Below are 26,492 nucleotides of genomic sequence, written 5' to 3' on the forward strand. Positions count from 1 at the left end.
TTGTGATGGATCGTTGCATCTTTTTTCCAAAAGAGAGGGCCTTAAAATTGGGAACCGTGCCAGGAAGTTTGACACAGAACCAAAGTTACAAAACTCAACACCCATAACAATGACAATATAGCAAAAGGAATAAAATGAGAAAATACCTTTTTTTTTTTTTTTTTTTTTTTTTTTAATGGCTGCACCTGCAGCATATGGCAGTTTCTGGGCCAGGGATTGAATCTGAGTCACAGCTGTGGCCACATCAGACCCTTTAACTCACTGTTGCCGGGCCTGGGATTGAATCCATTACTCTACAGTGACCCAAGCCGCTGCAGTCAGATTCTTAACCCACTGAGCCACAGTGGGAACTCCAAGAACTCTTGATCCTCGGTGACATAAACAGTTTTACTTGCCCTGGATAAGTAGCTATTTTATGGTGTAACTTTTTGATCATGACATTTATCAGAATATTGTGTGCTAACCCTCCCACCAACCCCTCCCCCTAAAATTTTCGTTTATACTCTTTGCTGATATTCATTTAAACTCTGTCTTCAACCATGTCATATTCTCTGGTCAATAAAAATAATGAAGAAAATAAAGAATACTAAAACTTCAGTAAAATGTTAAAAAAAAAAAAGGATATTGCTTTTACTTAAACACAAATTTACTTTTTGGGAGTTCCTATCATGGCTCAGCGATAACCAGCCTGACTGGTACCCATGAGGATGCGGGTTTGATCCCTGGCTCTGCTCTGTGGGTTAAGGATCTGATGTTGCCATGAGCTGTGGTGTAGGTTAAAGACGCGGCTCGGATCTGGCGTTGCTGTGGCCGTGGTGTAGGCCGACAGCTGCAGCTCCAACTTGACCCCTAGCCTGGGAACTTCCATATGCTGTGGGTGCAGCCCTAAAGAGACAAAATAATAATAATTAATAATAATAATTTACTTTTTGGCCTTGCTTTTACAATCCTACAAACATGTTAAAGGTATTTACATTTCTTATTGCATTTTATGTCATACTCATTTGATATTACCAGTCCTTAACATAGGAACAGGCACATAGTGAGTGCTAAATGTTGGTTAAATTCTTTTTATTTATTTATTTATTTATTTATTTTGGTCTTTTTGCCATTTCTTTGGGCCGCTCCCGCGGCATATGGAGGTTCCCAGGCTAGGGGTCGAATTGGAGCTGTAGCCACCAGCCTATGCCAGAGCCACAGCAACGCAGGATCCGAGCCGTGTCTGCGACCTACACCACAGCTCACGGCAACGCCGGATCATTAGTTAACCCACTGAGCAAGGGCAGGGATCGAACCTGCAACCTCATGGTTCCTAGTCAGATTCGTTAACCACTGCGCCAGGACGGGAACTAAATGTTGGTTAAATTCTTAATTAATTCTTTTCACCCACTAAACAACTTTATTATAGTAGTAATTAAAGAAGCACCTTTCCCCATTCCCTAAGCTATTCTTCTGGGTAGAAAACAGATGGTGGCATGGGCTAAAACTACAATTTACTGTCTTCCTCTCCTCCTTTCCTCTTTCAGGATGCTCTGATCATAAAATTCATTCCAGTGAACTCATATAAGTTGTTCTTACCACCTAAAGTGAATCTTCTGAAACCTTAAAAATGGGTGTAGGGCCAAGATGGAATAACAGGGACTGGATTTACCTTCCTGCATAAAATGGTTAAAAAATTAGATAAAATAGGAGTCCCTGTCGTGGCTCAGCAGTTACCAAATCTGACTGGCATCCATGAGGGCACAGGTTTGATCCCTGCCCTTGCTCAGTGGGTTAAGGATCCAGCATTGCTGTGAGCTGTGGTGTAGGTCACAGACACAGCTTAGATCTGGTGTGGCTCTGGGGTAGGCCAGCAGCTACATCTCCAATTCGACCCCTAGCCTGGGAACCCCCATATGCTGCAGGTGCGGTCCTAAAAAGCAAAAAAAAAAAAAAGAAAGAAAGAAAGAGAGTTCTGTGGTGACTCAGCAGGTTAAGAACTAGACTAGTATCCATGAGTATGTGGGTTTGATCTCTGGTCTTACTCAGTGGGTTAAGGATCCGGCATTACTGTATCGCAGCCTAGGTTAAAACTGTGGCTAGGATCTGATCCCTGGCCAGAATTCTGTATGCTTCGTGGTGGCCAAAAAAGGAAAAAAAAAAAAAAAAAAAAAAAAAAGCAAGCCTCCAGGAAATCAAACCATTTACAGGTAACTTGTGTCCTAGAAAAAGTTCAAAAATATCTATAGGAATTCAAAAATACCTAGTGCTCAATAATATAATATTAGCAATGTCTGAAATCCAGTAAAAAATTACCAAGCATGCAAAGGAGAATACCACCCATTATGAGAAGGAAAAAAAAAATTAATCGATACAGACAGACCCAGAAATGATATAAATGATAGAACTAGTAGAGAAGGACATTAAAAAGTTATCTCTATTCTGCATACTTTCAAGAAGGTAGAAAAAAGATTAAACATAATAAAGACATGGAAGGAGTTCCTTGGTGGCTTAGTGGATTAAGAACCTGGCACTGTCATTGCTGTAGCTCTGGTTACTGCTGTGACATGGGTTCAGTCCCTGGCCTGGGAACTTCCACATGCTGCAGGTGCAACCAAAAAATAGATAATAAAGACATGGAATATATGAAAAAGACCCATCTTATAGAGATGAAAATTACAACGTTTGAAAATAAAAATAAATTGGATGGGATTAAAACAAGCAGATTAGACACTGCAGAGGGAAAGATTAGTTTGTGTGAAGACATAGCAATAGGAACTGTCCTAATGAAAGCCAAAGAGATAATAAAACACTTAAAAAAATTTTTTTAGGAATTCCCGTTGTGGCACACCAGAAACGAATCTGAACTAGGAACTATGAGGTTTCAGGTTCTATCCCTGGCCTTGCTCAGTGGGTTAAGGATCCTGTGAAGCTGTGAGCTGTGGTAGGTCAAAGACTCGGCTCGGATCTGGGGTTGCTGTGGCTCTGTTGTAGGCCAGCAGCTACAGCTCCAGTTAGACCCCTAGCCTGGGAACCTCCATATGCCACGGGTGCGGCCCTGAAAAGTCAAGAGACAAAAATAAATAAATAAATAAATAAATAAATAAATAAAAAGCACTAGTAGCTGTGGAACCACTTCAAGCAGCACAATCATAGATAATTGGAGTCTCTGTAGGAGAGGCAGGGACACAAAGTACATGAAGTAATGACTGAAATTGTTCTAATTGGGGGAAAACTATAAACCTACAAATCCTAGAGGTTTAATGAACCCCAAACACAAGAAGCATGAAGAAAACGATGCCAAGCTCTCTCATAATCAAATTGCTTAAAACCAGTGATAAAGAGAAATCTTTAAAGCATCCAGAGTTGGTGGGGGTGGAGTGGTGGCTATTATGTACAAAAGGATAAAAATAAAGAAGAATTCTGTTTGGAAATAATACAAGCAAGAGACACTGTAGCAGAGTTCCCTTTGTGGCTCAGTGGTTAATGAACCCGACTGGGATCCATGAGGATGCAGGTTGGATCCCTGGCCTGGGAACCTCCATAAAAAGCAAAATAAAAGAAACAGTGTAGCAATATCTTTAAAGAACCAAAAGAAAGGGGAAAAAAAAGAAAAAAGAAAAAAAAACCCTCAATTTAGAACAATGTGTCCAGTGAAATACATTTCAAAAATGAAAGCAAAATAAACACTTTTTAAAGACATGAAGGCTCAAAGAGTCCATCATCAGATCTGCACTACAAAAATCTTTAGGAGGAGAAACATGATACCAGATGAAAATCTGGATTTACTCAAAGGCATGCACAGCCCTGGAACTGGTAAACATGTGAGTAAAAATAAAAGTGACTGCAGGGCATTATACCCTCCGTAGCTCAGACAGAGGTCACATGAGAACACTGCAACCAACCATTTCATAGTTCATGACGGCTTAAAGGACATTTCCCCATGATCCCTCTAGCCTCAGCACCTTTTAGAGGTAAATTTATAGATGATACGGCATACACTGATGCTATATCAAATTGGTGTTAGGTAAAGCAGATGTCGGTAATTTTTCGTATGTTGGGAGGAAAGATTATTTTAGTGCCTCTTGGTGAGAGTTTTAAAGTTTTAGCTCATTAGTCACCATTTTCACTAGTTAATGTTTTTGGAAGAAGAAAAAGAACTGAGAGGCATATAAGGGAGAGAAGAGAAATAGCTGTTAAATGGAGTTCCCGTTGTGGTGCAGTGGAAACGAATCTGACTAGTATCTGTGAAGACAGGTTCCATCCCTGGCCCCGCACAGTGGGTTAGGGATCCAGGGTTGCCGCGAGCTGTGGTGTAGGTCACAGACGGCTCAGATCCCACGTTGCTGTGGCTATGGTTGTGGCTGTAGTGTAGACCGGCAAGCTGTAGCTCTGATTCAACCCCTAGCCTGGGAATTTCCATATGCCTCGGGTGCAGCCCTAAAAAAAAAAAGCAAACAAAAAACCCAAACAAAACAAAAAAAAGAAATATTTGTTAAATTAGTCATGTACCACATTTCATCTTGTGAAGTTTTTGAAATCCTGTGTTATGACTTAATAGTTTTCTACTGCTGCTAGTTTAAGATATAAATCAGTAGAATTGATTGGTTTAGCCAGCTTTCCTGAAATAGCTGTTCTTGAAGCGAATACCTTTCTTGATATGAGAGCTCTGATTTCTGCCACCAACCCACCAACCCCCCCACCCCCCACCCCAGAGAGAAAAAAATTAAATAGCCTGTCATCTTCCTTTTTATCTCTGGCTTGGTGGGGAGGGGTCTTTAAAATTTGTGATCATAATGCAAATCAAACTATCTGTAAAATATCTCTTCTAGGATAGCTAATGTAGATTATTCTTTTTTTTTTTTTTTTTTTGTCTTTTGTTGTTGTTGCTATTTCTTGGGCCGCTCCCTCGGCATATAGAGGTTCCCAGGCTAGGGGTTGAATCGGAGCTGTAGCCACCGGCCTACGTCAGAGCCACAGCAATGCGGGATCCGAGCCGCGTCTGCAACCTACACCACAGCTAACGGCAACGCCGGATCGTTAACCCACTGAGCAAGGGCAGGGACCGAACCCACAACCTCATGGTTCCTAGTCGGATTCGTTAACTACTGCGCCACGACGGGAACTCCCTAATGTAGATTATTCTTGAGGCCACTAGGCTGCTTTAAAATTTCCCAAGTATTTGATCTTGGGTATGCTTAGAGTGAGCCTGGCTTGACCGTTTTTGTGTTTCATGGGTCTTCCCCATCCTCTTTGTTTTATTTTTTGTATTTATTTTTGTCTTTTTGTCTTTTTTTTGTTGTTGTTGTTGTTGTTGTTTGTTGTTGTTGTTGCTATTTCTTGGGCTGCTCCCGCGGCATATGGAGGTTCCCAGGCTAGGGGTTGAATCGGAGCTGTAGCCACCGGCCTATGCCAGAGCCACAGCAATGCGGGATCCGAGCCGCGTCTGCAACCTACACCACAGCTCACGGCAACGCCGCATCGTCAACCCACTGAGCAAGGGCAGGGACCGAACCCGCGACCTCATGGTTCCTAGTCGGATTCGTTAACCACTGCGCCACGACGGGAACTCCCTTGTATTTATTTTTAAAAATAGACCTTGAAGTTCTCTTGCGGTCCAGTGGATTAAGGATCTAGCATTGTCACCACAGCTGCTCAGATCGCTACTGTGGTACAGGCTCAGTCTCTGGCCTGGGAACTTCCACATGCCATGAGAGCAGCCAAAAAAAAAAAAAAAAAAAAGGCCTTACATGCATGTAGCACAACATTTAAGAGGTAGAAAAGTATAAGAATATACCTTCCTCTGTGTTTCCAACCACCCAATTTCTCTCCCAGAAGCAGCTGGTGTTATTGGTTATTTGTGCCTCATCTCAGAGGCTGAATATTTACAAACACTTCTATATACTCCTCCCCAATACTTGAAAGTATAAATCAATTATAATACACCTACACAGTGGAATATCACACAGCTATGAAAAATAATGAGTCAGGTTTATATAAACTGACTTGGAAAAATATATTGTCAAAGGAACAAGAAAGGCGGGCACCTTTTGTGTTATGGACACAGAGGGATTTTTTAAAAAATATTTTAAATATAAATACCATAAAATTCATCTTTTTAAAAGTGCACAACTCAGTAGTTTAATCCCACAACATTTCCGTCACCTTTAGAAGAAACCCCATACCCATGACCTCTAGGTTTTTACTGTCTTTTGTAAAACCAGTCATGCTGCCCTGGATATTACACACATTCATTTCACACACGTGCAAGCATATTCTGCAGGACAAGTACTGGAAATACTTGCTAGATGAAATGATTTGGGCACTTAAAATTTTGAAAGAACTTGCTAAATTGCCCTCTTTAAAGGTTATGTAAGTTTGCACTCTCACTACCAAGGTATAAAATTTCCTATTTCCCCACTTCCTGACCACCATCATCCTTAACCAAACTATCTTTGCCCATCTGACAAATAATAGTATCCCATTGTAATCTTAATATGTATTTCTCTTACTTGAAGTGAGGGTGAATTATTATTATTATTATTTTTTTTGGCTGCATTTGTGTCATGCAGAAATTTCTGGGCCAGGAATTGAAGCTGAGCCACAGCAGTGACCCAAGCCACAGCAGTGACAATACCAGGTCCTTAACCCACTGTGCCACAAGGGAACTCTGAGGGTGATTATATGTTTAGGGTCTACTCGTCTGTTTTGTGGACTGATTATTCATATTCTTTGATTTTTGAATAGCTTTTTTAAAAATAGGAGCTCTATATATTAGGGAGAAAAGCAATTTGTGATATGAATTGAAAGTATTTTCCCCATGTAAAGTTTTTGGTATTTTTTTTTAAGTCTTTGAGTTTGTTCATTTTTTTTCTTTTATCATGGAGAATTAAAAAATTTTTTGGCCATCAAATTTGGCAATCTTTTATGATTTCTGCGTCTTGTGACATACTTAGACTTTCCTGTACTTTAAGCCTCCCCCCCATTTAACTCATGTCCATCTGGAATTTATTTTTGCGTAAGTCGTGAGGTATGGACCCGTCTTCTTTTCTCTAGGTGGCTGACACCTTTCCCCCACTGATATGAAATGTCACTTTTACAGTGTCCTCTTGATTAAGAACAGTAAGAGCAATTTTAAATAGTAGCTTTAATTTTTTAGGAGTGGTAGTCAGGTGTCTGGACCAGGGATTTCTGCTCTCTGAGGTGCCTCTCAGGATTCTATGAGAATGGTGGTCCCCTTCCCCCCACCCCCGACAGATCCGACTGCCCGAAACTGCTATTACTGAGGGTGTGTGCCTTGCTCGAGTGTGTTGGGCCAAGACGTCGTTTTCAGCCACTGATCTAGGGATTTTTCCTTAGAGGGCTCAGCTGACACACAGCCTTAGAAGTTTCACCTGTGACCAGGGGCCCAGCTAGTGATCCCAGGTTTGTTACTTTCATGAGAAAAGAGCCTCAACGAGAGTTCAGAAGTAATGGGAAAATCTTTCCAAAGAAAACAAAGCTCTTCACTTTGGAGTCTTTAGTTTCTGATCGCAGGTTATTGTCCCACTTTGGAATCATAGTCAGTTTCTACAACTTCCCTTTGGTCGTGTTACTTCGGTGGGCGAACGTCCTCCTGGGGAAAGGAATGCTGGTTGGGCTGTGCCACGACTGGCCCTCTGTGGAGCTGGGCATGTAGGGGGAAGAGTCCTTTCTTCTAAGTTGAAACTCTTCACTCAGGAAAGAGTGGGGCCCTTTAAACAGTAGGATTCTCAGGGTACCCCTGACCATAAAGGCTCCTAGAGTTCTACCTGGAGTAGGGTGGGGGCTGGAGGAGGAGGCCTGTCTGGTAGGTCTGGTGCCACCGAGTAGGGCCGGATGTCCCCCAGGAGCCTTCTGTCAAGCCAGGGCTTTGAGCAGCCCACTGGGTTTGGTGGGGGAAGGGGTAGGCACAAAGGCTTTTAATGTCACCTGATATAATAAAATTGTTCCTTTATTTGGGCTGCTTAAGGAGTAGCTTGTCACTTTGAACTTGGGGTAGCAAATGTCCTCTGTGCTTGAAAGTCCCGGTGGCAGTGACAACTTGGAGGAGGGACTGGTGCTACCTTCCTGTGTGTGTGTGTGTGTGTGTGTGTGTGTGTGTGTTAGACCTCGGGCACCTCCTCCAGTGGAGCAGCTAGGGACAGGTGTAAAGCGTGAGGGAAGCTGGGAGAGTCATGAAAGGGTTTTTCTTTGGTGTAAGCTTTTTTGTGTACGTTTTTATTAGTTTGTTCCGAAGACTGTTAGACCCTTAATAAATTGGCAAAGGATACAGTGGAGCTCAATTTAAATGGTCATGTTGAAGTAAAGAAATTATATCCACGTTATAGGCCTAATTATAGGTCCTAATTGGCTAATTTAGTTCATGTGACTGCGATGCCTGGGAGATGAGCCCACGGCACCGTAATGAGCAGCCGCTGATGCTTGGCTCCATATTAAGTATCCGGCTTCAAGGGAACCTCCACACAGCTTTCTACATATTTGTTTAATGAAAGTTTTCCTGTTTTCCTTTCCTGTCCCATTTTTACTCCTCAAAAGTCGGGTTAGGGGAGTTCCTGTTGTCGTGGCTCAGTGGTACAAACCCGACTAGTGTCCATGAGGATGCAGGTTCGAGCCCTGGCTCACTCAGTGGGCTAAGGATCTGGTGTTGCCATGAGCTGTGGTGTAGGTTGCAGATGTGGCTTGGATCCCAGGTTGCTGTGGCTGTGGCATAGGCAGGCAGCTGCAGCTTGGTTTCTACCCCTAGCCAGGAAACCTCCATATGCCATGGGTGCTGCCCCCTGCAAAAAAGAAAAAAGAAAAAAACGTGGAGTTGTGCTAGCTTGACCCTGACGAATGTGGTCTCTGAGTCCTAGACACAATTTCACTTGCCACCTGCCCCTTTCACAGTCTTCACAGGGGATGTTACCGGGTTGCTTTTTTTTTTTTTTTTTTTTTTTTTTTGTCTTTTGTCCCTTTTTAGGGCCGCACCCATGGCATGTGGAGGTTCCCAGGCTAGGGGTCTAATCAGAGCCACAGCCACCGGCCTATGCCAGAGCCACAGCAACACCAGATTCGAGCTGTATCTTCAACCTGCACCACAGCTCACAGCAACGCCGGATCCTTAACCCACTGAGTGAGGCCAGGAATCGAACCTGCAACCTCAGGTTCCTAGTCGGATTCGTTTCCGCTGCGCCATGACAGGAACTCCGATGTTACCTTTTGATAAGCTTTCCCCTGACTTCCTCCTGTCTCACCCAACATCTCTTCTCCACTGACATTCTACTCACATGGACCATCATCGCCCAGATCATTCGGCTGCTGAACCAATTCACCCATCAGCTGGAAGGTCCCAATTTGGGGGGTGGCTACTTACCCCTTCCAGACCCTTCCGAGGAAAACAAGTTTCCTTCCACGTGGCAGGATACATTTTATATGTGTTTGGCTGTGTGACTGATAGGGTGGAAAGTTGAGGGGAACTGGAGAGGAGATGGCAGTTTTAACCAAGAAAAAACACTCAGTCGAAACCCTGCCTCTGCCTTCTTCGGGCGTGTCCCTCTTCTGGGCATCTCTTCAGGATTTCATTCCTCCGTCCAACTGCCGTTCACAACTGCCCTTTCCAACGGCTCCAGAACTCTTGGCCTTGGCATTCCGTGATGTAAATTATTCCACGCATGGCTCGAAATGGGTGCGAAGCAGTGTTGCCAGGTGTCGGATCACTAGTGTAAGTTTCCCGGATCTCGGGGGAGGGAGGAGAAAGAAAGGGGGGAGAACTGCACTTGGAATTTGTGCAGTTATTGTTTCAGCCAGAGCACAGCGATTGCGCCGGCTGAGCTGGATGCTGTCGATGGCTGGGAAGAGAGGGAGTCCTGGGCTTAGAGCTGGGGTGAATTTTTGGTTGAGATCTTCTGCTTTAAAGATTCTAGTGTTGGGATGTAAATTGTTTGGAATTGTACCGTTGGCACTGCTGCTGCTCTGGGAGGAACTTGGGACCTTGGGGCAAAGCCTCCACAGAACTGCCTGGGGCTGTGGTGCCTCTTCTGTCTCAAAAAGTAGTGAGAACCGACTCTGCTGTTTTCCTAAAGACAGCCAAAATATGGCTAGAAATCCAGATCATTCACCAGGTTGGGAAATACCCAGTCACAAAATTCAAAGACTTTTGTATGCATGAGATTTTTTTCTAAAATAAAAACATGATTTCTCCTCTTGTTCACTCTACATGTTGAGGAAGTTACGGCTCATGGTTTACTGGCCCTTTGGGGAATCTGCGTGTGAGGGGGTTGCTGCCAACTCTCTGATTTGTCTAGATTCCTTTTTGACTTCTAAGTTAAGGATGTGCGTTCAATAAAAACAATTTAAATTGAATACTTGATCTCTTGAATGACCACAGAAATTTAAAAATCCCATTCATAATAGGCAATTAGAGGGAAACTCACATGAATTACAGTTATTTATCTAGGAAAGTATAAGGTATATTTTTGTGTGGCATGGATGCTACTGGCTTTCATCTGCTTTGCTGAAATGGTGCTTTCTTATTCCCTTTCTTTACAGTTGTCATGGACGATGATGATGACTCGTGTCTCCTTGATCTTATTGGGTAAGATGCTCATTGCAAAATCCTGGTAAATCACATGTGTGACCTTTGCTGTCCCAAAACAACCTAATAAGCATACTAAAACCAAGTGGGTTTTTAAAATAAAAATTAAATAATTCTCATAGGTATAGTCGGGAGACAAAGTGACATGGATTAACATAGGGTCATAATTAGGTAATCATTTATTTAATTTATTTTTGAAGAAATCCTCGGAAGCATTGTGAACTGAGTGATGATGGGAGGTGGAACAACCTCAAAATGGAACAAAACAAACAAACAAAAACTACTGATGGTATTAAAACAGGAAGAGGATTTTATTCAAACTGACATGTCATTTTCTTTTTACACTAGTAACAATGAACCCTAAATATAAGTAATGTATTTATTTGTTGTTTCCATTTTGGTTATTGTTTTCTAGAGACCCGCAAGCATTGAACTATTTTCTACATGGACCTAGTAATAAGTCGGTAAGTAATACTCAGACATCATAGGTATACATTTTGTTTCTTCTTTACAGTTGTAATGATCCCTTTTTTTGACTTGTGCCTTTGCAGAGCAATGAGGACTTGACTAATGCTGGATATTCTGCAGCCAATTCAAATTCAATTTTCGCCAACTCTAGTGTGAGTATTGGAAACTGAATGCAATGATCAGATGTTTCTGTCTCATTGGGTTGCATTTGTCTGATGAATTGAAACTTTAATTGCCTTCGTATCATAATAGGAATCCTTACCATGTCTTTTGTAATTGACACAGGAGGAAAATCTATTAACTTATGTTCGTATCTTCTCCTTTAACTTAATTGAGATTTTTATGGAGTTCCCTTGTGGCACAGCAGGTTAAGGATCCAGCATTTTGAATGCGGTGGCTTGGGTCACTGCTGTAGCTCGGGTTCGATCTCTGGCCCAGGAACTTCCACATGCCGTAGATGCAGCTAGAAGAAATTTTTTTTTTTTTTGCTTTACCATTTCCTAAGTTTTCAGCTTCCTTTCTAAAATGACTCAGGAGTTCCCTGGTGACCTAGAAGCTAAGGATTCAGTGTTGTCACTCCTGTGGCACGAGTTTGATCCCTGGCCTGGGAATTTCTGCATGCCATGGGTGCAGCCAAAAAAAAAAAAAAAAGGCTCAGAAACATTATAACCTGAGAAAGTTATATTAGAGTCTTTTGAACCTTATTATGGCAGCTTTAAAGTAATTGTTATGAATTGTAGTTACTTTCTAATCATTACACACAAGGAAAAAGATAATAGTAGCTGACACTCAGTATGCTTGGCAGTAAGAGCTTAACATCTACTAACCTCTTTAACCCTTTCAGTAATTCCATGAAGTACGTGCTATTAGTATCTATATTTTAAAGATGAAGAAACTAAAGGCTGGCACTTACCCAGGATTACTGAGCCAGGACTCCAGCCCCCCCCCCCCCCCCGCCCCCCTCCCAGGCTCCAGGGTGTGTGTTCTTAAGCTCCAGGAACGTCTAAACAAGAAACCTGGCCTGGGGGGCAAAGGAGTCCAGCCTGGAAACTATCTAGATTACTGAGTTTAAGCCCCTGTTGCTCTAATCTTTTCAACTGCTTTGTTCTACCACAATGGTGGTCCAGAGTCCAGCTGCCCAAGTTTGAATCTTTGCTCTGCCACTTACAGCTGTCTGACCTTGAGTGTATCACTCAGTCTCTGTAAGGCTCATTTTCCATATCTGTGACTCCAGGAGAATGGTAGCTCTACTTCATACGGTGGTTAAGAGAAATGGACTCGTCCAGGCAAACCACTTGGTAGAGTGTGGAATTCATGTCACCTTATCATCAAGGTCATTGTTTTCTTCATCTGTAAAATGAGTAGTTTTCAGAAAGTCCTTGGGAATGCACAATTCTTTAAAGTATTTGAGTGTGTAAATTGTGTCAGATCATAACATTTAAGACTTCTCATGCTAGGGGTGGCTTTAAAGTCACAAAATTGGTTTCCTGTAAGGCTTGCAAATCAGTAGCAATTCTGAAATTCATTCTGAACAAGTGATAACCTAATGTGATGCCATTAAACCCATGAAGTAGATATTTAGCCTGTTCCCACTTACAGCTCACCTACTTCCACGTGAGTGTTAATTCTAGCTTTTCAGGCTTCTTCATTCAGTGTGTATTTATTGGGATCTTGGATTGCATCATGGCAGTAGGAATGTTTTAAAAGCTTTGGAAAATACAGGAATTTGAAACCTAAGGTCTGTTAATTTGTACATTTTAAAACGTTAAATTGTGTATCACCACTTGGGAGATAATCCACTTTTGCCTTGATATTTCTCTGCCAAAAAAACAAAACAAAAAAACTCCCAAATCAAAAGCCTCCTCGATTTTAAGATCCTTTGCCCCACTTCCTAAAAGATGACTCTTCAAGTCCTAAGGTGGTGTCCACCTAACTGTTAGTCCCATTACAATGTCGATTGGTCAGGTGTTGATTGGCTTTTCTGCCTGGTTCATCCCATCATCTAACCCTCAAAACACCTTATTAGCCTAGGCTGAGAATCTCTATACATGCACAATTCTTTTTATTTTTTGCTGCAGCTTCCCGATGTATGTGGATTTCATTTCCCAGACCAGGGGTTGAACCCAAACCACAGAGGTAACAATGCCAAATCCTTAACTGCTAGGCCAAATGGAATTCCTAGAGTTTTCATTCTTGACTGATCTATTTTTTTTTTTTAATTAAAAAAAGAAATTCGGAGTTCCATCATGGCTCAGCAGAAACAAACCTGACTAGTATCCATAAGGATTCAGTTTTGATCCCTGGCTTTGCTCAGTGGGGTAAGGGTCTGGCATTGCCGTGAACTGTGGTGTAGTTCACAGATGTGGCTTGGATCCCTCCTTGCCATGGCTGTGGTATAGGCTGGCAGCTGCAGCTCCAATTGGACTCTTAGCCTGGGAACTTCCATATGCTTTGGGTATGGCCCTAAAAAGACGAAAAAAATAACTTATTTTATGGCCACACCCAAAGCATATGGAAGTTCCAGACCAGGTATTAAATCCAAGATTCAAAGCCGGGAGTTTCCATCATGGCTCAGTGGTTAACGAATCCGACTAGGAACCATGAGGTTTCGGGTTCGATCCCTGGCCTTGCTCAGTGGGTTGAGGATCCGGCGTTGCTGCAAGCTGTGGTGTAGGTTGCAGACACAGCTCGGATCCCACGTTGCTGTGGCTCTGGGGTAGGCCGGCGGCTACGGCCTCGATTCGACCCCTAGCCTGGGAACCTCCATATGCCATGGGTGCAGCCCTAGAAAAGACAAAAAAAAAAAAAAAAAAAAGAATGCCAGGTAATAACAAGTATTGGCAAGGATGTGAGGAAATTAGCACCCTCATATACTGCTAATCAGAATGTAAAAAAAAAAAAAACGATTCAAAGCCAGATCCTTTAACCCACCAAACCAGGCCAGGCATCAGACCTATACCTCTGCAGCACCCTAAGCTGCTGCAGTCTGATTCTTAACCCACTGTGCCATGGTGGGAACTCCTTGATTTTTTTTTTTTTTTGCCTCACCTTGGCATATGGAGTTCCCAGGCCAGGGATCGTATCCGAGCCACAGCCATGAACTAAGCCCCATCTGCAGCAACGCCAGATCCATAACACTCTGTGCCAGGCCAGGGATCAAACCCACATCCCAGCACTTCCAAGACACTACTGATCCCATTGAGCCACAGCAGGAGCTCCTGATTGATCTATTTTTAATTATTTTCTTCACCTTTAAATTTTTTTCTTTTTTCTTTCTTTTTTTTTTTTTTTTTTTTTTTTTGAGACGCATCTTTTTTTTTTTTTAGGGCTGTACCCATGGCATATAGAAGTTCCCAGGCTGGGGGTTGAATCAGAGCTACAACTGCTGGCTTACAGCACAGCTCACCGTAATGCTAGATCCTTAACCCAATGAGCAAGGCCAGGGATCAAACTCACATCCTCATGGATACTAGTCAGGTCCTTTAACCTGCTAATCCACGACAGGAACTCCTTTACCTTTAAATTTAAAAAAAAATTGTGTTTATATATATAACATAAAGTTTACCACCTCAACCATTTTTAAGTTTACAGTCCAGTAATGTTAAGCACGTTCGTATTGTCAACACTTTATGTTAAATAGCTACTGAGTCCATCATTATTCTTTTTTATAATTTTGACACATCCCATGATAAACTGCCAGCTGGCATAATGTCTCCGACTTATCAGTGACTGTGTTCAGTTCTCTTCATGTGTCTATGTTGTCTTTAGTTGGAATGTCCAGTCCTTGAGAACTCGTTACGGACAGACACTAAGTCACAAGTGGGCATTTGATAAATGTTGATCAACTTTTACTTTTTTTTTTTTTTGCTTTTTAGGGCTGCACCTGTGGCATATGGAGGTTACCAGATTAGGGATGTAATCAGAGCTACAGCTGCTGGCCTACACCACAGCCACAGCAACTCAGGATCTGAGCTGCATCCTACACCACAACTCAGGGCAACACTGGGTCTTTAACCCACTGAGCAAGGCCAGGGATTGAACCTGTGTCCTCATGGGTGCTAGTCAGAATCGTTAACCGCTGAGCCTCTGACCAACTGTTACTTTTAGATAGGACACTGAAGTGGTTTTTAAAGCATCATAATAAGCTGATTACTTCTAAGAAATCAAATGACCATTCTCTCATTCATGTGGAGAGCTTGTTTGTTTCTTTGTTTAACTTTTCTCATTTTATAAGTTTAATAGTACAGAAAAGTCACTCAACATATGGAAGTTACCAGGCTAGGGGTTGAATCAGAGCTGCAGCTGCTGGCCACAGCCACAGTTACTCGGGATCTGAGCTGTGTCTGCGACCTTCACCACAGCTTATGGCAATGCTGGACCCTTAACCCACTGAGTGAGGAATCGAACCCGCATCACCATAGATACCAGTTGGGTTCATTACCACTGAGTCACAACAGGAACTCCAGGAAGATTGTTTTTATCCAGACTTGTCTGGAGTGGTGCAGGTTAGAGCTCAGGGAGTTCTGAGAAACCTTGAAAGTCAAGGTTGAATCTGGGATACCATCTGGACCTCTAGGAGAACCACCCTCAGAACTCCCCAAACTCACATCTACTCCTGTGGTACAAAGAACCAGACATGGCTGTCTCCTGGATACACTCATACCCCAGGCTGAATCCCACTCAGGCCTGCTACCTGCGAGCAATGCTGAGAAATAGAGCCTGTGCCACCAGCTCAAAAAGTAAAGCTAAACTCCAGGTAGTCATGAGTATGTTCACGTTATTGATCTGTTTCCTATAAACTAATTTACCAGAACAATGACTACGTATACTTACAAAAACAATGTTAATCATTAATAATCATGTATCAGGATAAGGTGAGCAGTTTGAAGAGCTGTGCCAGAAAAGCAGACTGTTTTTCTTTATTTATATTCAAAAGTGAGGTCTGTTTCTTTGTTTGTTTAAGAATCTCTTTCAAAGGTTAGATATGCCATGTACCATCCTGCTTATTTTTTTAGAATGCCGATCCTAAGTCATCCCTCAAAGCTGTAAGCAGCCAGCTTGGAGAAGGGCCCAGTGATGGACTGCCACTTTCAAGTAGCCTTCAGTTTCTTGAAGATGAACTTGAGTCTTCTCCTCTTCCTGATCTCAGTGAGGACCAACCATTCGACATTCTTCAGAAATCCTTGCAGGAGGCCAATATCACTGAACAGACATTGGCAGAAGAGGCATATCTGGACGCCAGTATAAGTTCAAGCCAACAGTTTGCACAAGCTCCGCTTCATCCCTCTTCATCAGCATCCTTTACTCAGGCTTCTAATGTTTCTAATTACTCAGGTCAGACGCTGCAGCCTATCGGGGTGACTCACGTGCCTGTTGGCACATCGTTTGCAAGCAATACCGTGGGTGTGCACCATGGCTTTATGCACCACGTGGGGATCAGTGTGCCCAGCCAGCATTTGTCCAATAGTAGTCAGATTAGTGGTTCTGGTCAGATACAGTTAATTGGGTCATTCGGTAATCAGCCTTCCATGATGACGATTAATAACCTAGATGGATCGCAAATCATATTAAAGGGCAGTGGACAGCCAGCCCCATCAAATGTGAGTGGAGGAGGGCTCCTGGTTCACAGACAGACTCCTAATGGCAACTCCTTGTTTGGGAACTCCAGTTCCAGTCCAGTAGCACAACCTGTCACCGTTCCGTTTAACAGCACAAATTTTCAAACGTCTTTACCTGTGCATAACATCATCATACAAAGGGGTCTTGCACCAAATTCAAATAAAGTCCCAGTTAATATCCAGCCAAAGCCTGTCCCGATGGGCCAGCAGAACACATACAGTGTGAACAATCTGGGAATACAGCAGCACCACGTCCAGCAAGGGATCTCCTTCGCCTCGGCGAGCTCACCCCAGGGCTCTGTGGTTGGTCCGCACATGTCGGTCAACATTGTAAACCAACAGAACCCAAGAAAGCCGGTCACCTCCCAGGCGGTGAGCAGCGCCGGGGGCAGTATCGTCATTCACTCTCCCATGGGCCAGCCTCACACGCCCCAGAGTCAGTTCCTCATCCCCACAAGTCTTTCCGTCAGTTCCAGCTCGGTACACCACGTCCAGACCATAAATGGGCAACTGCTTCAGACTCAGCCCCCTCAGCTCATTTCTGGCCCAGTGGCCTCAGAGCATGTCATGTTGAACAGAACCTCTTCCAACATGCTCAGGACCAACCAACCGTATTCTGGACAGATGCTTAACAACCAGAATACCGCCGTCCAGTTAGTGTCTGGGCAGACATTTGCCGCCTCTGGAAGTCCGGTGATCGTCAATCATGCCTCGTCTCAGATTGTTAGTGGACAGATGCCCTTGCAGCAGGCGTCACCAACCGTGCTGCACCTGTCCCCTGGGCAGAGCAGCGTCTCCCAAGGACGACCTGGCTTCACCACTATGCCCTCGGTGACCAGCATGTCAGGACCTAGTCGGTTCCCTGCCGTCAGCTCATCCAGCACCGCCCATCCTAGCCTTGGGTCCGCGGTTCAGTCTGGTGCATCAGGATCAAACTTTACGGGAGATCAGCTGGCCCAGCCAAACAGGACTCCAGTACCGGTCAGCGTGTCTCATCGTCTTCCAGTCCCTTCTTCCAAATCAACCAGCACCTTCAGTAACGCACCTGGAGCAGGAACCCAGCAACCGTTCTTCTGTCAGGTAATCTTCTCCTTATCAGATGCGTGTTTGGATGATTACAGGGTGGAAAAGTGGAATGTGTATTCAATATAATTTTCATCCTGGGTTTCCAATTTATGATCATAAATGTTCGACTTTTAATAATCGGTTGCCTTTTTTTGTCTTAATTAAAATCTTGTACCCGGCAGAGCATTGTGGTTGAGAGTGAAAACTGTAGTCACGCTCATAGATTTGAATCTAAGCTTCATGTCATAGAGCAAGTCTTACTTTAACCTCTCTAGACTTAAGTTTTTCATCAGTAAAATGGACATCATACTACAACCCTGGGAGGTTATTTGGAGAATTAAATGAGATAATTAGCATAGTCCCTGGCAGATGGCACATACTCATAAGAGCCAATATTAATACATATACTTGATGGAATGGATTATAAGCACGTGAAAGGAAAGCTTATTTTAGATTATCTACTTACATCATATGAAGCCACTAGGTCATATGACTGTGGACAGGGCAGAGAAGTCCTGGCTGTTTCTTAGGTGCCAGCTGGAAAGGCTAAGGGTTCAAGTGTGACCCAACTGGCCTGCACGGAGGGTGCATATATATATATATGTTCACTTTTTAGGGTCACATCTGCGGCATATGGAAATTTCCAGGCTAAGGGTTGAATCCGAGCAGCAGCTGCCAGCCTTCACCACAGCCATAGCAATGCAGGATCCAAGCCATGTCTGTGGCCTACACCACAGCTCACGGCAATGCCGGATTCTTAACCCACTGAAAGAGGCCAGAAATCGAACCCACATCCTCCAGATACTAGTCAGGTTCATTACCATTGAGCCACAACAGGAACTCCAGAGGGTGCATATAGAGAGAGGGGTCCAGGACACTGATTTGACCAAGTACCTTTGCCGACTCTTGCAGGTAAATTATCATGGGCAGTCGGTAAAAGCACACAGGACTCTGTTTCTCTCTCTCTCATAAAAGGGGGGTTGAGAATGCCTCTGTGGCTCAGTGAGTTAAGGACCCAGTGTTGTCACTACTGCAGCTTGGGTTGCTGCTGTGGCTCAGTTTCAGTCCCTGGCCCGGAAACTTCCACATGCTGTGGTCACAGCCAAAAAAAACCCCCAAAAAACAGGGACATTTCATTACATAACCACAGTACACTATCAAAATCAAGAAATCAGCATTATAACAATATTATCATCTGATCTATAGACCTTCTTCTGATTTAGTCAGTTTCCCGGTAATGTCTCTTACAGCACACGAGAAAAAATATATATTTTTTGTTTTGTTTTTATGGTCCAGGATCCAACCCAGGATCACTGCCTAATTCTGTTGTCCGGTCTTTTAATCCAAAGCAGTTTCTTTATCTTTCTTTGTCCTTCATGTCCTTGATATTTTTTTGAACAACCAGTTGTTTTGCAGAGTGTCCCTCAAAGTTGGGTTTCTCTGCTGTTTCCTATGATTAGATTCAGGTTGTACATTGAGGGTAGGATAGCCTAAGAAGTGGTGTGCTCTCACAACGTGGACTTGTCCTTTCCTGGAGGGTGTTAGCTTTGAACTCTGGCATAAGGTAGTGTCTGATGCATCATTAACATGTTTCTTCTGGGAGAAATTCTGAGACTATATAGATGCCCAGTTTCGCATCAAACTTGCACATACTATTTTAAGCTTTTGTGGGTAATCCCTGACTGAGTCAGTTATTACTGCGTCAGCTATTACCCTGATGGTCACCAAATCGAGACTCTCTATCATCTGTTCTGCGTCAGGTGTTGGCATTCTACTAGGAAGAGCTTTTCCTTCTCTTCCTTTTACTTACATGTTTGCTTATATCAGTGTGGACTCATCGATTCTTGTATTTAATGGGTTAACAATTGTTAGAGTCATTTATTTTTTATTTTCAAATTGATTTGATGACCACTGAGTGCCCCTCTAAATTTGTTGCCAGTCCATCTGACATGTTTCCGTTATACTTGGAGCACTTCCTTGAATATCTGGCCAAAACAAGATTTCCGCATTCATCTTTCACTCTCCCTGCCCCTGACTGGAATCAACCATTTATTTTAAGGAACTCCTTTAAGTACTCCTTCTGGTGGAGAACAATAATTAAAAACCAAGATCTGAGCACTGCTGAACAATATCCATTGCTCCTGAGGCTGTCTCAGCTGGAAATTATATATATTTACACATACCTAGCATCTACAGCTATTTATCTATCTATCTATATTAATAACCATGGGGAGTTGTTGGGAATTCCTGTCATGGCTCAGCGGTAATGAACCAGACTAGGATCCATGAGGATGCAGGTTCGATCCCAGGCCTCTGTCAGGGGGTTAAGGGAGTTCTCATCATGGTGCATGGTTAACGAATCCGACTAGGAACCATGAGGTTGCGAGTTCCATCTCTGGCCTCGCTTAGTGGGTCAAGGATCCGGCGTTGCCATGAGCTATGGTGTAGGTCGCAGACATGGCTCGGATCCTGAGTTGTGGCTCTGGCGTAGGCCCAGCTATAGCTCAGATTAGAACCCTAGCCTGGGAACCTCCCTATGTCATGAGTGTGGCCCTGAAAAAGAAAAAAAAAAAAAAGAAAAAGAAAAAGAAAAAGGAAAGAAAATTGAAATCCCTCCTGCTTACAAAACACCCAGAAACTTGATTAGAGGGAAAGGCACTGGTCCATTGCAGCGGTCCTCTGGGGGCTGGAATTGCAGATTATCCTTGTTTTCTCCTAGTTTTAAAAAACTTACTCCATGTAGAAGAGGTGACACGTGGACAGCATTTATCAACATATTGATGCAGTTTTTAAAAAACAAGTAAAACATTGCCATTGGTAAACATTAAAACAGCTCTAGAATAGTTTAGAGTGAAATGTTAAGTCCTCTTCAGTGTTCCCTGGTGGCTCAGCAGGTTAAGGATCCAGTGTTGTCACTGCAGCGGCTTGGGTCACTACTGTGGTGTGGGTTTAATCCTTGGCCTACATACCGTAGGTGTGGCAAAAAAAAAAAAAAAAAAAAAAGAGAGAGAGAGAGTAAGTCTTCCTCTCCCAACTTGCCCTCCCAGAGGCTGCCACTCTTTCCAGGTTTTTTCTTTTCCCCCAGAGACGTCCTTGGTATACACAGAAGAAATGTCACATAGCAGCTTATCTTTGCAACACACCATCCCTGTTTTTACTTAATTATGTAGCTCGAGGCTCACTTTATATCTGTATATATGATCTGCTTAATATTTATTATCATGAATTCTTTTTTTTTTTGGTCTTTTTGCTATTTCTTGGGCCGCTCCCTCGGCATATGGAGGTTCCCAGGCTAGGGGTTGAATCGGAGCTGCAGCCGCCGGCCTACGCCAGAGCCACAGCAACGCAGGATCCGAGCCGCGTCTGCAACCTACACCACAGCTCACGGCAACGCCGGATCGTTAACCCACTGAGCAAGGGCAGGGACCAAACCCGCAACCTCATGGTTCCTAGTCGGATTCGTTAACCACTGCGCCACCACGGGAACTCCTATTATCATGAATTCTACAGAATCAGCCACAGCATGGTCATTGCCTTTTTTTTTTTTTTTTTTTTCCAATAATGCTTTAGTGAGGGGGAAAAAAATCTCTCTGACGCTCCCAAGTTTCAATTATCTGACAATAACAAGAAGCCTATACTAGCAGCTCCCAAGTAATTTTTTGTGACTTCCAGTGCCAAAGAGTGTTAGGAACTGGCTCAGTTGCACTATGTCAGATGTGTTCCTGCTGTAGGTTTTCCAGAACAATGAAAGTGTCAGGTGTTGTGAGTGAGGAGGACATAGCCGTGGAGGCAGCATAAGTTGGAAAAGTAGTGTTAAGGTGTCATCTAACCTTTAAACTCCCAGACATCTGAAAACACAGTGACTCTTTTTTTGGTTTTTAGGGCCACACTCACAGCATATGGAGGTTCCCAGGCTAGGGGTCTAATCAGAGCTACAGCTGCCAGCCTACACCATAGCCACAGCAACACTGGAGCCGAGCCACATCCACAACCTACACCATAGTTCATGGCAATGCCAGATCCTTAACCCACTGAACTAAGCCAGAGATCAAACCCACAACCTCATGATTCCTAGTCGGATTTGTTTCTGCTGCGCCGTGATGGAAACTCCCACAGTGACTCTTTTACTTCATAATTTCTGTATAAATTAATTTGTAGAATGTTGTAATGAACAAAATACCATTATCAGGGGCCTTCAGTGCTTATCTATTTGGGAAAATTTAATTCAGCAATATTAGACAGGAGTGAGATTTTGATTTTGGGGTTTTTTTGGCTTTTTTTTTTTTTTAGGGCCACACCTGTGACATATGAAAGTTCCCAGGCTATGGGTCAAATCGGAGCCATAGCTGCCGGCGTACACCACAACCACAACAACATGGAATCCTAGCCACATCTTCGACCTACACTGCAGATCACAGCAATGCTGGATCCTTAACCCACTGAGCAGGGCCAGGGATGGAACCTGCATCCTCATGGATACTAGTTGGGTTTGTTAACGCTGAGCCACAGCAGGAACTCCAGGAATGAGTTTTTAAATATAAAATTTATTTGTTTTTGGTATAGATAATATACTTTTTTGGTTCAGAATTCAAAAGGTATAGAAAGGTATATTCTACTTTGAAAAATTTCCTTCCTCCTGTCTCCTAGCCACCCAGTTGCCTGCAGGCAACCAATGTAACCAGCTTCTTGCAGAGTGAACTTACATCCCCATCCCTCCTTTTCCACTATGAAAACTTTCAAAACCACAGAAACTTTGGAAGAGTACAGTGAACCTATTCACCTAGAGTCACCAGTTGTTTATGTTTGCAACTTGTGCTCTCTGTGTGTGTCTCTACACACACACACCCACGCCCAGGCAGGCAGCGAACTGCTCTTTTCTCTGAACCATTTGAAAGTAAGTTGCAAATGGCAGGATTTAATAACATTATGTCAGAGTTCTTCCACCTGACCCAATAATGTCCTTATGACAATGCCCCACTTTCGCAAGCAGTCAGAGAGCACTGATTTTCATTGCCACATCTCTTTAGGCTTACAGCAGCCTAGATCAGTCATCAGGTAGAGTGGCCTTCAGTGTGTGTCTGTTTCCTCCTGATTAGATTCCGCAAGATGGTTTTGGCAAGGCACATAATGGTTTGTCCCATTATGGGTGATTTTGATGTGATCCCTTGGTTAAGGTGGTCCCTGCTAGGCTTCTTCACGAGGTATTCAAAGGTATCTTGTTCCTGGTGTAAGGAAGAAATGACCTCTAGGATGGTGCTTTTGGACCACGTGACTCTCCTGTTGTTGATGAGAATCCAGGGATTTAACTGCATTGATGTATGTTACTTTAGTGGTTGCAAAATGACTTTAATTATCCTACCTATTGTTATTGACTAAGATTTTTCCATAAAGAAGAGCTTTTTCTTCTTACTGCATTGTATGTGTAAAACACTATGAAATCATAGTTTTTCTGCATTCATTTTAAAACTTTTTATTATGGCGAATGTTATTTTATTTTTTTTATTATTATTTTTGTCTTTTTCGGGCCACACTTGCAGCATATGGAAGTTCCCAGGCTAGGGGTCGAATCAGAGCTGCAGCTGCCAGCCTATATCACAGCTCACAGCAACACCAGATTCACAGATAGAACGCATGTCATCATGGGTACTAGTTGGGTTCGTTACTACTGAGCCACAACAGAACTCCCTATGGGGGAGTTTTAAATGTTAGCAAAAGTAGACTAGGTAGTGTAATGTGCCCCCGTGCTCAGTCATCTTCAGTGCTTACCAACTCATGGCTATTTCTGTTTCACCCATACCCCACTGTCTCCTCTGCCCAGTATTATTTTGAAGCTAATCCAGGCATATAAATTCATCTGTAATTTTTTACAGTATATCTCTAAAAGATCATGTATTCTTTTTAAACCTAATGTTGCAATCTATTGTTTTCATTATTCTTTTTTTTTGTCTTTTTATCTTTTTTTTAGGGCTGCACCCATGGCATATGGAGGTTTCCAGGCTAGGGGTCTAATCAGAGCTGTAGCTGTCGTCCTACGCCACAGCCACAGCAACGCCAACTCCCACTTTCATTATTCTTTTTTAAAATTAAAAAAAAAAAAAATTGGGAGGAGTTCCCATTGTGGCTCAGCGGAAACGAATCCTCGTGGAAATGGCATCCATGAGGCCATGGGTTTGATCCCTGGCTTTGCTCAGTGGATTAAGGATCTAGTGTTGCTGTGAGCTGTGGTGTACGTTGCAAATCTGGCTCCCATCTGGTATTGCTATGGCTGTGGCTTAGCTTAGCAGCTACAGCTCTAATTTTATCCCTGGTCTGGGAACCTCCATATGCCTTAAGTACAACCCTAAAAAGACAAAAAAAAAAAAAAAAAAGAGAGAGAGAGAGAGAAAGAAAGAAAAAAAAAGAAAAGAAAATATCATGGTCACACCTGTAGTATATGAAAGTTCCCAGGCCAGAGATTGAATCAGAACCATACCTGCCATCTGAGCCTCAGCTGTGGCAACACTGGATCCTTTAACCCACTGCCAGGGATCAACCCACACCTCTGCAATAACCCAAGCTGGGCCATTCAGATTCTTAACCCACTGTACCATAGTGGGAACTCCTTTCCTTATTCTTTTTGATGCTTAAATTGTCCCAAATTTGGTCAGCGTAGGCTTACTTAAACTGGCTTCTTGGAGTTCCCGTCATGGCTCAGCAGTTAACGAACCCAACTAGCATCCATGAGGATGCAGGTACAATCCCTGGCCTCACTCAGTGGGTTAAGGATCCGGCGTTGCCTTGAGCTGTGATATAGGTCACAGATGCAGCTCAGATCCCAGGTTGCTGTGGCTGTGTGTAGGCTGGCAGCTATAGCTCCAATTCGACCCCTAGCCTGGGAACCTCCATATGCTGTGGGTGTGGCCCCAAAAAGAAAAAAAAAAAATAAGCTGGCTTCTCTACTTTTGACACGTCCCCACCTCCTTTGAGCACTTTGTGGCACAAGATATTGGAGGCGTGTCTTGTGATTGCCTTGCCTCAGCCCTCGCATCAGCTGTTTCTCTAAAGAGCCCTGTGCGTTTAAATCTCTTAATGTGGAGTCATTTACAGAATTTAAACTTCCTTATAAATGGATTAATATTTCAAAAGTCCGTGATTCAAGAGGACAGTTTGCAAGAGCATTTAGGCTATCAAATGAAAGTAAATAAATTCAGTCCAGATCTCTTCAGATCACTACATGATTTCGTAGATTTCAAATTCCTCCAGCAGCACCCAGCCTGCACTGGGTGTGAGATTTCGGGAGTGATCACCACTGAAGTCTCCAGCGCTCTTTGCCCCTCCCTGTTCCTCCCTGTCCAGCTCAGCCTGCCTGCCTTGCCGCTGTCTCTTCAGACATTTAGACTTCACACTCTAGACACTCTTGTTTTTTCCTTTCCTTCTGTACCTTTAATCAGTTACCAAATCCTACAGATTCTTCTTTGAATGTCTCATATCCATTCTTTCTTATAGTAATGAAAATAGTGGTCATATTATTAACAACTGGTGCTTACCAGGGGCTGTCTGTGTTATTTCTTTTTTTTTTTTTGTCTTTTTGTCTTTTGTTGTTGTTGTTGCTATTTCTTGGGCCGCACCCACGGCATATGGAGGTTCCCAGGCTAGGGGTTGAATCGGAGCTGTAGCCACCGGCCTACGCCAGAGCCACAGCAACGCGGGATCCGAGCCGCCTCTGCAACCTACACCACAGCTCACGGCAACGCCGGATCTTCAACCCACTGAGCAAGGGCAGGGACCGAACCCGCAACCTCATGGTTCCTAGTCGGATTTGTTAACCACTGCGCCACAACGGGAACTCCTGTCTGTGTTATTTCTAATTCTTATCTTGGGGCTACTGGTAGCATTGTCGTTCGCATTTCACAGTCAAGGAGATGGAGGTTCAGAGCATGGGCAAGCTGCTGTAAAGGTGGACGTTGCCTGCAGCCGTCTCTCTCCTTTCCACATCTGGACCCTGAGCTGGATTTTGACAGGGGACAGCAGTATAATGGGGGCGATGAGAGCTGGATTAGGAATCATAGCTCACTTATAGGTCCTGCTCTGCCAGTGGCTGGGCTTGTGATCTAAGTTCACAGCTTACACTGGGAGCCCTAGTTTTCTCTTCTTGAAAATGAAGATCCCTAGAATCATGTGGGGAGCTTTGTAAAAATATGGATGCCTGGGTCTCACCCCCATAAATTCTTCTTTTTTTTTTTTTGTCTTTTTGTCTTTTTAGGGTCACACCGGCGGCATATGGAGGTTCCCAGGCTAGGGGTCCAGTCAAAGCTGTAGCTTCCAGCCTATACCACAGCCACAGCAATGCAGGATCTGAGCCACATCTGCGACCTACATCACAGCTCACGGCAACGCCGTATCCTTAACCACTGAGCCACAACGGGAACTCCTCACCCTCATAAATTCTGATTTAAACAGTCTGGATTAGACAAATACCACATGATATCACTTACATCTGGAATCTAATATACGGCACAAGTGAACCTTTCCACAGAAAAGAAAAATCATGGACTTGGAGAACAGACTTATGGTTGCCAAGGGGGAGGGGGAGGGAGTGGAATGGATTGGGAATTTGGGGTTAATGGATGCAAACTATTACCTTTGGAATGGATAAGCAATGAGATCCTGCTGTATAGCCCTGGGAACTAGAGCTAGTCACTTAAGATGGAGCATGATAATGTGAGAAAAAGGAATGTATATGTGTATGTGTGACTGGGTCCCCTTGCTGTACAGTAGAAAATTGACAG

The 26,492-nt window shown here is 43.4% G+C and overlaps 1 protein-coding gene across 5 annotated transcripts in view; it reads left to right on the top strand.

Annotated features, from left to right (window-relative positions):
* The window catches only part of BICRAL (BRD4 interacting chromatin remodeling complex associated protein like), an 81,447-nt gene that overhangs the window by 34,313 nt on the left and 20,642 nt on the right, over positions 1-26,492 (top strand). For 4 of the 5 annotated variants that reach the window (XM_021098729.1, XM_021098728.1, XM_021098730.1 and 1 more), the window contains 4 exons: positions 10,528-10,573; positions 10,989-11,037; positions 11,125-11,193; positions 16,057-17,739. In XM_021098729.1, the coding sequence (XP_020954388.1) occupies positions 10,533-10,573; positions 10,989-11,037; positions 11,125-11,193; positions 16,057-17,739 (1,842 nt within the window). In that variant the 5' untranslated portion in view covers positions 10,528-10,532. Of the gene's footprint in view, positions 1-9,086; positions 9,701-10,527; positions 10,574-10,988; positions 11,038-11,124; positions 11,194-16,056; positions 17,740-26,492 lie in introns of those variants that run through there. The other variant, XM_003356632.5, reaches the window with a different exon arrangement.

This window comes from Sus scrofa, chromosome 7 (genome assembly GCF_000003025.6).
Source record: "Sus scrofa isolate TJ Tabasco breed Duroc chromosome 7, Sscrofa11.1, whole genome shotgun sequence".
In the NCBI taxonomy this organism is placed as follows: Eukaryota; Metazoa; Chordata; class Mammalia; order Artiodactyla; family Suidae; genus Sus; species Sus scrofa.